Consider the following 12,711-nt stretch of genomic DNA (forward strand, 5'->3'; position numbering starts at 1 on the left):
AACAATGATCTTTGTTGTGGTTGTTCTGATGTAAATTTACATAAAAGAGATGTGCAGTGGATTTTGTTTTGAAAAAGAAAATTAATCAACAAATTAAGTATAACCAACCCCCAAATTCTTAGGTTTTAGAGTAGCAGTGACATTTGAAATTAAAAAAAAAGAGTGAAGAGCTAGCTATCTAAGAGTTAACCTTTTATAACACTGCTGCGTTTGTTGATTGTCTCCTCTCTGAGTGTGACATGTTCATAGCCCAGATGACCAGTACAGTTTTAAGGAAATGAATCTGAGTTTATAATTCATCTGAGTGATTAAAGCTGTAAAAGCAGAGGCTGGAATTCTCAGTGCACTATATTACTTTGTCCTGAATGGAAAACCAAAAACATGCAATGTTTAAATTTATATCCAGCCAACAGAGAATAACAGGGACGGAGACTGAAGGCGTGTGGGAATAGACAGACTTCCGGCGCTGCCCGTATGGTGGGCCTGTGGTTTGGAATGAAAGTCCTCTCCTCAGATACTTGTTGGAGTGGATGCCTGGTACATGTGACAGAAAGCAGAAGGCCACTGTCACACAGCCTCCTGATAGTGGGGAAGGAGTTGCAGGGCTTTTCTGAAGAGGGCGGAAGTGAAGACTTAGTCCTTACAACTGAGGAAGAGAAGAAAAGCCCCCCGGGCCGCCCGGATGATCAAACTTTTGTAATCAGTGGGTTGAAATTCTGCTACCTCCTGGGTTGTAATCCCAAATGGATCACCACCAGTAGGATAATATTTTTAGGTTAACAGCATTGCAAAGTCAAGTTCCTTAGTTTTATATAAAACCCTTTACCCTATCAAGAATATTTACCCACTCTGTAGGGAACTCCACTGGACTCAAAAATAAAAAGATTTTAAGTTTAAAAATTCCAACATAAAACAATCTCCCTGTGTGTTTAAAATTTCACAGGTACAAATTGTGGCAAGAATCTTTAAGACCTTTCTTATTTGCAAAAAATGTCATATTAAGGAGGTGGTAAAAATGAAGAACCCGATTATTGACTATTAACCCTCCTGGTCCTAGCTGATGCTTCTTCCTCCCTTTCTGCCTTTTCTCTTTTCCCCTGTTCTGGCTTCATGCTCTCACAGGGGTGTGTTCAACCACTTCCTGTAGGTTATTCTCAGAGTTATTTACTGTAGATTTCTGGCAAGCCGGGGGGAGGAGAGCAGACCGTCTCCAGCTCAGGTTAACCCCACAAGTGTTCCGGGTGCTGGGAGGCTGCAGTGGTCCGGTCCTCAGGTTCGGAGCACAGCCCCCCTCCCAGAGAGCCCTGGCGGGAAGCAAGCAACATTTGCCAACTTTCTTTACAGATACACAGAGGCAGAAGAAAAGAAGGGCAGAAAAGGGAGACAACTCAGCTTGGATCTGTAGTAGCATTTTGTAGCCTGTTTTCTTCCTGTGTCTTTAAAAAAGAGCAGACTTACTTATTTTGTGAAAACAGATCCGTATTTGTATCTATCTGACCTTGAGGTGTATCAAAGTACATTCTTTTGAATTTGTGTTTGAATGATTTGGGATCAAAACACAAGGTTCCCAATATTTCCACGGCCACTCTCAGAAAAAGCCTTGAGTTGGGGTGCCTGGGTGGCTCAGCTGTTGAGTGTCTGCCTTCAGCTCAGGGTGTGATCCCAGAGTCCTGGGATCGAGCCCTGCATCAGGCTCCCTGCTCCACTGGAAGCCTGCTTCTTCCCCTCCCACTCCTCCTGCTTGTGTTCCCTCTCTCACTGGCTGTCTCTCTCTCTCTGTCAAATAAATAAATAAATAAAATCTGTAAAAATTAAAAAAAAAAAAAAGTAAAAGCCTTGAGTTGTGTGTATTCATTTAGGAATGAGACTTGGTATTCCTTTGGACCAAATGATTTCTAAAGTCCCGACCTCCTCTCTGATGTGTCTCTTGTTTGTAGGGGTCTCACAAGGATCTGGCTGACCCCTTTGTGATGTTGTGCTTTCTGCTTCTCTTTCCGTGGCCTCCCTTATCTCTGGCCTCGCAGAAATTTGAGACAACAGTGTGCTTTATTTTAAATTACAGACTTTTCCTTGAATGACTCTTTGATCTCGTTTTATGCGTATTTGACTCGATCGCTACATTTTACTCATATGTGTTCCATCTATAAATTTTATGTAAAGTCACAGGGGCAAGGATTGGGAAGAAAAGGAGTTCAGCGGTTGATGGGGACTTTTTCTGCTTAGAATGTACAACAGTAAAAGAATGTGTAACGCATGCGCCTCCAGTATGCAAAGCAAGTTCCTCCTAATGGATCTTATCACAACTTCATGACAAATTTCTAAAAATATTCCCCAGAGTTAGCAGAAGAGCCCTGGGTTTCCAAGGGAAAGACAAAGCAGGCATGCTGTGTGGGTTCAGTTAGACAAATGATCTGGAGAGTAAAGCAAATTCTCTTGCATTTTTTATAGGTTGTGAAAGTGACACAGATTCTGAATTTACATCCAAAATGCAGGATTATAATAAAGATGATATGTCCTATCGAAGGATTTCGGCCATTGAACCAAAATCTGCCTTACCATTCAACCGTTTTTTGCCCAGTAAAAGTAGACAGCCCTCCTATGTGCCGGCACCGCTGAGGAAGAAAAAGCCAGACAAAAATGAGGATAACAGAAGAAGTTGGGCCAGCCCGGTCTATCCAGAAGCAGATGGAACATTTCCAAGGTACTGGGATGCGAGCTGATGATGGAATTTTAAAATTCAGTATGCTTTGTGAATTTGCTGGGATTTTAAATATGGGCAAAGGAATGGTTCTTAAAATGCATTTCATGATAATAAATTTCACTAATGAAAATATTTTCTTTTCCTTACCTATATCTTTAGTCATGCATATCCTGATGATATTTCTTCCATTTTAGACTGTCAGCCTATGATGTGCTGGTTCTTTCTTTAGATGATTGCCTTTAGCCTATTGATATCTTGCAGCTAATTGGATGACTTCTGTAGTTCGTTGTAAGCTGTTATTTTCTTCCATTTTTTTTTCCTGTCTTGATTGATCTCAGTGGACACACAGAGAATCCTTTAATTTCCCATCAAATTAGCAGAGCAGAGTGGGATTTTTCAAATCCAGCTTGCTGTCAGAAGGAGGTGTATGGTTCTGAAAGTGGTTCGGACTCGGAGGATGAACGAAGGTTGCCTGACATAGTTTTGGATGACTTAGCCAACCGTAGATTCCGAGTGAAAAAGAGGCCCGAGTGTTTCATCTCGAAAACCACCTCTCCTAGCTCTTGCTCACAAAGGTTTCCTCCTGCTGATCCATTAGCCACTGGGCTGTACGAATTGACGAGGTCAGAAAAATTCTCCGAGATCAGAATGTCTGTGATGTTGATTTTAATACATAACACCCGAGATTGTTTGCAGTTTGTCTCTTTTTAACACATCTTATAATTATCTTTGGCCCTTGTGTATCAATTGAGCTATTCTCTAATTAAAATGAGATGCTGTTATAATGCCTTAACTTTGTTCTAGGAACTATAATGATGAGAGTGGCAACTAATTTGTCTCATCCAGTGGTATAAACGCTGTGAGCCAGAAAGCATGCCTTTTTGTTCTGTGTCACAAATTGTCATTCAGTGTCTTAACTGGTTGGATGTTTTGAACAGTAATGAGAGGAGAACTTGGGGCACAAATGTGAAGAACTGGCCAACAGTACAACAAACTTCAAACTCCTCTTGTTACTTGGAAGAGGAAGAAGAAAAGACACATATACCCAACACCGTAAAGGATGATCTTTATGTGCGAAAGCTAAGTCCAATCACACCAAACCCAGGGAATGCTTTTGATCAGTTTCTTCCCAAATGTTGGATCCCAGAAGATGTGAACTGGAAAAGAATAAAAAGAGAAACTTACAAACCATGGTATAAAGAATTTCAGGGATTCAGGTTTGTCTCTGTGCATGTTTCTGTTGTCCTAGTGAATGAACCCTGGCTGGGTGCATTCTCTGTGTGCTTCTTATGAGAGAGAAGGAGAAAAGTTAGTTTCTCTTCAATACCTTTAGAACCTCTAGAACTGCAAAAAACTGCTTAAATTTAAACCCTAGGATCTGGGTCTTAGAAAGCCTTCTGCATGGCAGGATTTTCAGTGGTTGTAGTTTTCTCCAACTCTTTCTCCTTCCCTCCCTCCTTTCTCTGCATCACTCTACACTAGGAGGAATTCAGATTCTGAGGATGAGGATTTGGGCTCTGACAGAAGCTCCTCCATTTTTAGTAGAATCCAAAAAGCAAAGCATAGGCTAGACAACAACTGCCAAAGACGTTCACTCTTGCTGGAATTGGCTACCAAAGGGGCCAGGAGCTCGCAGGACACCTACGCAGCCAGGAGAAGCAGCGGTGCCGCGGACGAGCCCAGGTGTACCTGTGTGCATGAGCCTGCCCGCTTTGAGTCCGGCCTGGGACACCTGTGCCGGCTGCTGCTGCTACATTAACCTCTGACCACGATGTGCTGGATCTTGAAACCTCATTCGTAATATTTAGCGCAAAAGCCTAATATATAATGTATTGCTTCTGTGGCAGCATATAAGCTTGGAAGTCTAAAATTAAATATTCCTCAGCGCAATGATGTACAAGATAGTACACAGTTTCATGGCGCGTAGTCCGTTCATTCGGAAAACTGTTTTTAAAAAGCTTTTGTGAAAGTTGACCTAATTTTATGGTTGTGTTCTGTGCGGAGATGTGGAGAAAGGAAATAATTTTTAGATAAACATCAGGGCACACTGGGAAAAGGCAAAGAAAAGATTCATCAGGGTCTTTTTTGAAAGCTTCACAGCATTTTATTATTATTATTATTATTATTTTAATTCTGCTGACTACCTGATTGCGTAAAGTGCTTGATGACCAGCTCTTCAATCTCGGCAAGATCATTGCTGCTTCTCTGGGATGGGGACTACATCACCGTGGCTAACAGAATAAGGAAAGGGTGAAAGCAAGTGTGTGTGCGACAGGGAGGGAAGTGTGCTCTATGTTCTAGCCCCATCAGTTGGCCTGGATGGTGCCCACCTTTCTTGAGAAGTACACTCTCCACTTGCTTCTTTAAATGGTGTCCAACAAGGTCACAGGTGATGGCATTAAAGACTAGTCTTTCTTCCAAGCAAGAATCTCTCCCATAGTACCCTAAAATAGTTCACCCATGGTAACAGGCTAGTTGATCTGCTGCCTAATTACCTTTTCAACCTAAACTTAATAAGATTCTCCCTTCCTTTTTCTTTTCTGTGCTTCAGTCAGTTTTTATTACTTCAGGCACTACAAACATATTCTGATGACATCTTGTCTTCTGAAACAAATATCAGAATTGATCCCACTGCCGGCCCAAGGCTCATCACACGTAGAAAGAATCTCTCTTCTGCACCAGGGTATAAAAGAGATGACCTTGAGATGTCAACCCTAGATCCTGACTTAGAGAATGATGATTTCTTTGTCAGAAAGACTGGAGCTTTCCATGCAAATCCATATGTTCTCCGGGCTTTTGAAGACTTTAGAAGGTTTTCTGAGCACGAGGATCCTGTAGAGAGAGATATAATTCTGCAGTGTAGAGAAGGTGACCTTGTACTTCCAGATCTAGAAAAAGATGATATGATTGTTCGCCGAATTCCAGCACAGAAGAAAGAGGTGCCTCTGTCAGGGGCCCCAGATAGATACCAACCAGTCCCTTTCCCTGAACCCTGGACTCTTCCTCCAGAAATTCAAGCCAAATTTCTCTGTGTACTTGAAAGGACATGCCCATCCAAAGAAAAAAGAAAGAGCTGTAGAGTATTAGTGCCTTCCCACAGGCAGAAGAAAGATGACATGTTGACTCGCAAGATCCAGTCTTGGCAGCTGGGGACGACTGTGCCTCCTGTCAGTTTCATGCCTGGTCCCTGCAGTGAGGCGGACCTCCGGAAGTGGGAGGCCATCCGGGAGGCCAGCAGACTTAGGCACAAGAAACGGCTGTTGGTTGAGAGGTCAGAGTGTGTTTCTGCAAGGATTTTGCTTGTCATGGATGGTCTTGTGTAACTTTTCTTGTGTGAGAAAGTGGCATTGTATCGCCCAACTCTGCATGACACGAGCCATTTTGAGGCATCCTGTAAAAATTTATATCGTTGTGAGAAACCTGTGATGATTTCTTGGAAAAAGTGCAATTCCATATTTGCACATCTCTAAATCAACTATTTGAGGCCTATTTAAAAAGGTGTAGACACAAACTCTGCCTTTGGCCTCAAGGAAGACTATGGCACTGTCTGCAACATGACGTTTCATGAAAATGTTTTCCAATTTTGTTTACAGACTTTTTATTCTCATGTTCAGGCTCTTCTGAACCAGTATGGTTGTAGTTTAGTTTTCTGTGTTTCTCATATTTTGGAATGTATGATTTATGTGAAAACATTTCCCTTAAAATATGGCATTGCAAATTTATGATTTTTGTTTTTGACCTAGGTTCCTTAGACTATCACTATGTGACTTTTTAAATTTATAGTTTAAAACCCAGTGCAAACTTTATTAAAATGCATGAATGTTATTTGCTGTCTGCTAAATTTTACCTGTATGTAACTATGGCCATTTTGATAATGTGTCTGCATTTATGTGCTATGAAACTTGCCATTTTGATGTTCAGCTTGTTGAACTTTGGGATGGACAAATACAAGGTTGATTAAAATCAGTAGACCCAAATCTACCTTTTATTCCTGGCAACAGGATGCTTTTTGTTATGGATTTGTTGGTTCAAGGTAAAGTAGGAAACTCTTCATTTCGCTTAATTTGATTCCTTAACATAGAAGATCAATTAGAAATTAAGACATTATCAAGAGTGTGATAAAACCTTTTGAGATTTGTCCATCTCTAGTTAGAATATTAAAGATATTGAACATTTAGAAAGTAACACAACTGAAAAATGACTTTTAATTTTTGGTTTTCTGATTTCTTAGACTCTTTCAAAAGATTTATGGTGAGAATGGGTAAGTTTTTTAGTTCACAGTAAAAAAAAAAAAATCTGCGTATTACTTGTCCTTTGTGTAATGTGTCACTGCACTTCTATCCTGGCATGTCACTAAATGGGGATGCTGTGTGCTGTGCATGTAATTTTAAAAAATGGGAAATTTTTTCCTAATTTTGCAGCCTAATGGTAATATTTCTGCGTTCGAGTGTGCAGTGCATGAAGTGCTATATGACTGCAGTAGGTTTTGTTTTTATTAGAAGTTTAAAATTCAGGTCTTCTTTCCCCCCCTTTTTTTTTTTCTTTCTTTCTTTTTTTTTTAATTTAAGGAGTTGATTAAAAGTAACACAATTACTTGCCTAAGATTGGGTATATTTAATTTAGTATTAGATTGCTACATAGACCAAAATTCTCACTTCTAGATGTTGAAGCCCAAATAAAGTTATTTTAGAAAATCTATGATGGAAAAGGAATACTAGCATTCACTTTGAAGTTGGAATTCATTCAATTGGTATTATCTAGATACTCCTAGCTTATGTCGAGCTTTATTGGTTGTGATGAGGAATGACATTAATCTTCCCCTAGTAGAATTTGAAAACATTTTCATGATTCCTGATTAGGGTAAAAAAGTCATAATATGGCTGTGTCACAAAGCCAACATCAGTTTCCTAAAACTGCAAGAATTAAAATCTTCTAAAATTTTCTAGAAATGTTTCCCATTTGTAGAGTAATGGAGAGTTAAAAGCAAATGCTACCATACTTTTACTTTTTACTGTACACTGTAGAATCATTCATTCTTAGTGCAGAATAACCAGGTGGCTGCATCTTAATATTTTCCATCAGACTTTCTGTGACTTTGTGAATCTAATTGCTAATAGTTTTTGAACAAGAGGAAAATTTAAGTATGTCAAGTATTTTAATCTGCCTAAGCCTTAGTAACTAAGTATCTTCCCCTACTGGGATTTATGTCATCCCTAAGAATCTTTAGTTTTGATAGCATTGGATAATTTTTAATGTGTAGAAACCTTGGAACTTACTAAAATTACTATTTGAAGCCATGTCACCATTCTAGGTGTCAAAAGTGTAACTGAGTCAAGGGCAACTAACTGCAAGTACTTCTCAGCCACTGATATAAAAATCAGGCTCCCAGAATGCTTTCAATGTGCCGTGCAAAGGCACATTATTCCCTATGCAGCTCCTCAAGGGCTTAAAGCTTTCTCATTGGTGAGGCTGAACGAGACACTTGTCAGCATGACGCTTAAGCATCCGCTCATCTCAATTTCATCACGGGAAAACTGCTTTAACGGATGAAAAATCTCTGCAGCTTTGAGCATTTTGAATGGAAACTTTCAGATTTTCTTTGCTAGTAAGACTTGATAATGTAAGCAGTTTGTTTTTCTTAAAGAGGATTCAAGTACACCGAGTACAGGTACTAGATGGGAATGTGAACACGTCCAGCTATTTCAGTGACTCCACGTGTTCCTCCGTAGGGATGCCCCGGATGACTGGGCTAAGAAGGGAGAAGAGAAACCCAAATGCCAGGTTCGGAAAGCTAAGGATTTTTCTGGCTCTAGCTAGCAGCAGCAAATACCTTCTGTAGACTATTTCCAGATTGTTGCTTGCATGGTACAGTATTTGTTTTAAAGCCTGTTCCCCTTGCAGTTTAGTGCCAAGATAACACAAATAAGGCAAGGTTGTCTGTCAATTGAGACTGATGAATAATGCATGACTTGTCAGATAATGGAAAGTAAAGCGAATAGGTCTTCAGAAAACTAAAGTGCATTTTATACTGCTTGTCATCAAAACCTTTTATGTGAGATTTTTTTTTTTCTGGGTTCTATCAGTTACCAGTGTTTTTCTTAAACTGATTTGCTGCAATAAATGCCTGACTGAGTATAGGCATTTCATATAGAACTTATTTCCCATTTCTAGACATGTTCGTATAACAGGAAACAAGTGATATTTCTTAATGATATTTCTTGGGCATACTGTCCATTTTTAAGCTTAGGATACTTACCTGGAAAATCTTTATTGTTAACATGCTGTGACTGAAAAATGACTGCCTATAACATGAATGCTTTCCTTTTGGTAAGGACCAAGTGAAAGAGAAATGCACATGACCTCTTGAAGTCTTAGCTTGTTCATTTTGGGCTTGCTTTTTATTGGCATTTAACATCTATCACTCTGTTTATTTTTAATATGATGCTTTATATGTGGCATTTTGTCATGTGTGCTTTGTGTTGCATGGATTTGTCTGTATGGTTCCATGACATTTGAAAATATGCTTATGATGCCTCTTGGCAGAAGCTGTGATTGACAAAGTTGTTGTAAGGGTATATGGTTATAATTTGTAATAGGACTAAGCCATTCAATCTACTGCTGGTATCAACAGGAAATGAAAACTGATTGAAGGTGAAGTTGTAATCAAAGACAGCTAAGATGGGGCACCTGGGTGGCTCAGTCAGTTAAACGCCTGCCTTTGGCTCAGGTCATGATCCCAGGGTCCTGGGATGGAGCCCGTCCTCAGGCTCTCTGCTCAGCGGGGAGCCTGCCTGCCAGTCTGCCTACTTTTGTGCTCACACACTCTCTCTATCAAATAAATAAATAAAATCTTAAAAAAAAAAAAAAAGACAAGACAGCTAAGAGAGGTACATTTCGTGTATGGGTTTTGGCCAAAAGATCCTGTAGAACTTAAGGACACCTAAGACAACAAAAAAGAAAGGCAAATAAAGTGGATGTGAGTTTCTGGGGCTTTTGTCCCTAGCAGACATTTAGCAATGTCTGCAGACGTTTCTGATTGTTACACTGGGTGGGTTGGGGATGGGGGTTTTCTACTAACTGTCTGGTGCTGTTATATCCTGGGATGCTGCTAAATTGTCCTGCAAGACACGGGACAGCCCCCTACAATAAATAATTTTCTACCCTCCAAATATCAGTAGCGCTGCTATAGGGAAAACTTGATTTAGACTGTAAACGTATAAATGAAAAGTTTCTTATATTATCATTCTAGTTTGTGGTCACTCTAAAGTCTATTATCCAGGTTTTAGTCCTGATTATGCTTCAGAGAATTCCTACAGATCCTAATGGAAATGTATTTAAAAGTGCATAAATAAGTATATCCCTATCTTCCCTTGAAAGTTCGGGGTCCAGGGACCCCAAACTTAGTATCATGGAATTTCTACCTGTTGTTTAAGGCAATCAGTGATTTTTATATCTAGGATATTTTCAACATGTTGGCCCTTTCTGACTCCTTACTTCATAGATACAAGTTCTTAGACTATTTCTGATCTGTGGGGTAGACAGGCAGCTATTAGATGCATTGTAGGTACATGAAGAGACAGATATTGCGGCTTTCCCAAGGACATGCAGCTAGTGAGTGGTAGAACAGGAGGAGGGTATCATATAATGAGCTAATCCAGGTAGACCACTTGGCGGTGTGGCTGGCATACAGTAAGCCCTCAGAAGTTTAATGTTATGCTGATAATTCTGATAAGGAAAGAATTCTTCATGATCTGGCTGAAAGAATTCTGTACTCAGAAAGTTCTAGATTTTATCAGTATGGCCTGGGGTGACCTTGCTAATCTGAAGCTGTTTTGGGAGTTCATTTTCAAGAGATCCCATGCAGTCATGTTTGCCTTCATAAGAGTAGTTAGTGCATAGCACTGATGGTTATTAAAATACAATCGGTATAACCTTCCCCCTTTTCTTATAACAATCCCTTCCTTGCTTAGATGAGGACCTGAGGCTCAGAGAAGCTAAGTGATGTTAGGTTGGGGTGGAAATCGGTGCCACTGCCAGGCCTGGAACCTTCAGCCCGGTCCCCAGGGCTGCATGGAATGTGTCCGGGCTTTCTTTAGGTCACTGTACAGCCTCAGGAACCAAGGGAATGCCCATCCTGCCTGACACAAGGATTAGTCTACTCTGGACAGTGGTGGGATCACTTGGTTTACCCTGGGGACCTCCTTCTGGGTGCCAGGCTCTGTGCTCTGAGCTCCCAAGGGGACGATGTAGCCTCTGCTCATGGTGAACATGTTTTCTGAAAAGGACCATAAGGTTTTACGGTGCAGGAGGAGGAGAGCTCAGAGAGCATGCGTGGATGTGTCTGGGCCAGCCGAGACTATCAGCCTTCCCTCCCACCAGAAGATTATTAAAATATTAGCATTTCCATTCTTGTTCTGGAACTTATGGAACCTTATGTGTTGGGTATCCAGATTCCTCTTATGCCTTGGTCCTGAAAAATTTTTTCTTCTCTCTTTTTAGGGAGTCTGTTAAAGAATGAGCACAAAAAGTCTTACTCTTTGCAGTGATAGCTTAATTTATGTTTTCAAATTCACATAAATCAGGTTCATATGTGGTCATACCTAGTTAGGTATATATTTTTAAAGATCCAGTATGTAATTTGATATATATTCTATGCACAATTCCTTAATATTATTTAATACATCTTTTTAAAAAAGATTTTATTTATTCATTTGATAGAGCACAGGCAGGGGGAGAGGGAAAATCTCCCACTGAGCTGGGAGCGCAACATGGGGCTTGATCTCAGGATCTGGAGATGCTGACCTGAGCGGAAGGCAGATGCTTAACCACCTGAGCCACCCAGGTGCCCCAATACTCTTTAATAAATCTTACAAAGCTTTCTTTATAAAACTTTGGGGAGGGATCCTGATTTATCATACACACGCAAAAAAGAAACCTTACAAATTTATTTTGCTTCATTAAATATGATAAAACATACCTCATTTTTGCCACTGGTGTTAAATGCATGGATCCTGCATGCCTCGTTATGTGTTAATGTGTTTGTCTCCAAGCAACATGTGTGCTTGTGAGGGAGATAAACTAAGTATACACACACACACACACACACCCGCATACACTGTAATGCTGAATGTTAATGCCAGGAGAAAGGTATAGCTAAAGCACTAGAGGAGTGGAAAGAAAGGCCAGACCACTTTTGGCATGGAAGAGGTAGGAATTATTATCAAAGTGGTAGAAGATTCTCTAGATCAACACAGTCCTCAACACCTACCATGGGCTGGGCACTCTTCTAGGCATAGGTGATATGGGAGCACACAGACCAAATTCCTGCTTTATAATCTTACAGGATGAGGCAGGTGATGTGTAAACAGACATTTCAAGTGGCAATAAATGCTGTAGGGAGAAAGGGTGAGGGATGAGGTGGCCAAGGGAGAAGGGCATTGCTCTTTTGTGTAGGGTGGTCAGGGAGGGAAACGCTGAGGTGATGTTCAAGCAGATGACTAGAAGTAAGAGAGAAGTTACATGGTTGGTTGAAGAGTGGGTGGAAGAGCAAGAGGTTGGGCACAACAAGGAAACCAGTTGTCTGGGGCAGTGTGAGTGGAGGGGAGCATGATGGGAGATGAGTGGAGAGAGGTAGGCAGGATCTAGGTAATGTCCTAGGTCTTGGAAGAACCTGCATTTAACTCGTGTGAGATGGAAAGAAACTGATGGGTGCTGAGTACAGGGATGTCCGTATCTGAGTGTAATTTTGAGAAGATCCCTCTGGCTGTGGTATGCAGCATGCACTGTTGGGCAGGAAGGAGTAGAAGCAGGAAGACTGCTTCTTGTCATAATTCAGGCGGGAGATAGGATGGCTTGGATTGGGGTGGTAGTGGTGGAGGTGGTGAGAAGTGGTTGTGTCCTAGTTATAATTAGACGGTAGACTGACGGGATTTACTGATGCGATCAGTTATGATGTATAAGAAAAAGAGGCATCTGGGATGACTCCAAGATTTTTGGCCTGTAATCTGGAG

General features: G+C 40.7%; 1 protein-coding gene across 13 annotated transcripts in view; it reads left to right on the forward strand.

Moving 5' to 3' along the window:
- Nucleotides 1-12,711, forward strand: part of LMO7 (LIM domain 7) — a 195,199-nt gene that overhangs the window by 142,553 nt on the left and 39,935 nt on the right. For 9 of the 13 annotated variants that reach the window (XM_034665301.1, XM_034665302.1, XM_034665305.1 and 6 more), the window contains 5 exons: nt 2,449-2,701; nt 3,640-3,918; nt 4,184-4,384; nt 5,253-5,972; nt 6,933-6,962. In XM_034665301.1, coding sequence (XP_034521192.1) covers nt 2,449-2,701; nt 3,640-3,918; nt 4,184-4,384; nt 5,253-5,972; nt 6,933-6,962 — 1,483 coding nt within the window. The remainder of the gene's footprint in view (nt 1-2,448; nt 2,702-3,639; nt 3,919-4,183; nt 4,385-5,252; nt 5,973-6,932; nt 6,963-12,711) is intronic. The other 4 variants (XM_034665311.1, XM_034665310.1, XM_011234334.3 and 1 more) reach the window with 2 other exon arrangements.

Source organism: Ailuropoda melanoleuca, chromosome 7 (genome assembly GCF_002007445.2).
Source record: "Ailuropoda melanoleuca isolate Jingjing chromosome 7, ASM200744v2, whole genome shotgun sequence".
Lineage (NCBI taxonomy): Eukaryota > Metazoa > Chordata > Mammalia > Carnivora > Ursidae > Ailuropoda > Ailuropoda melanoleuca.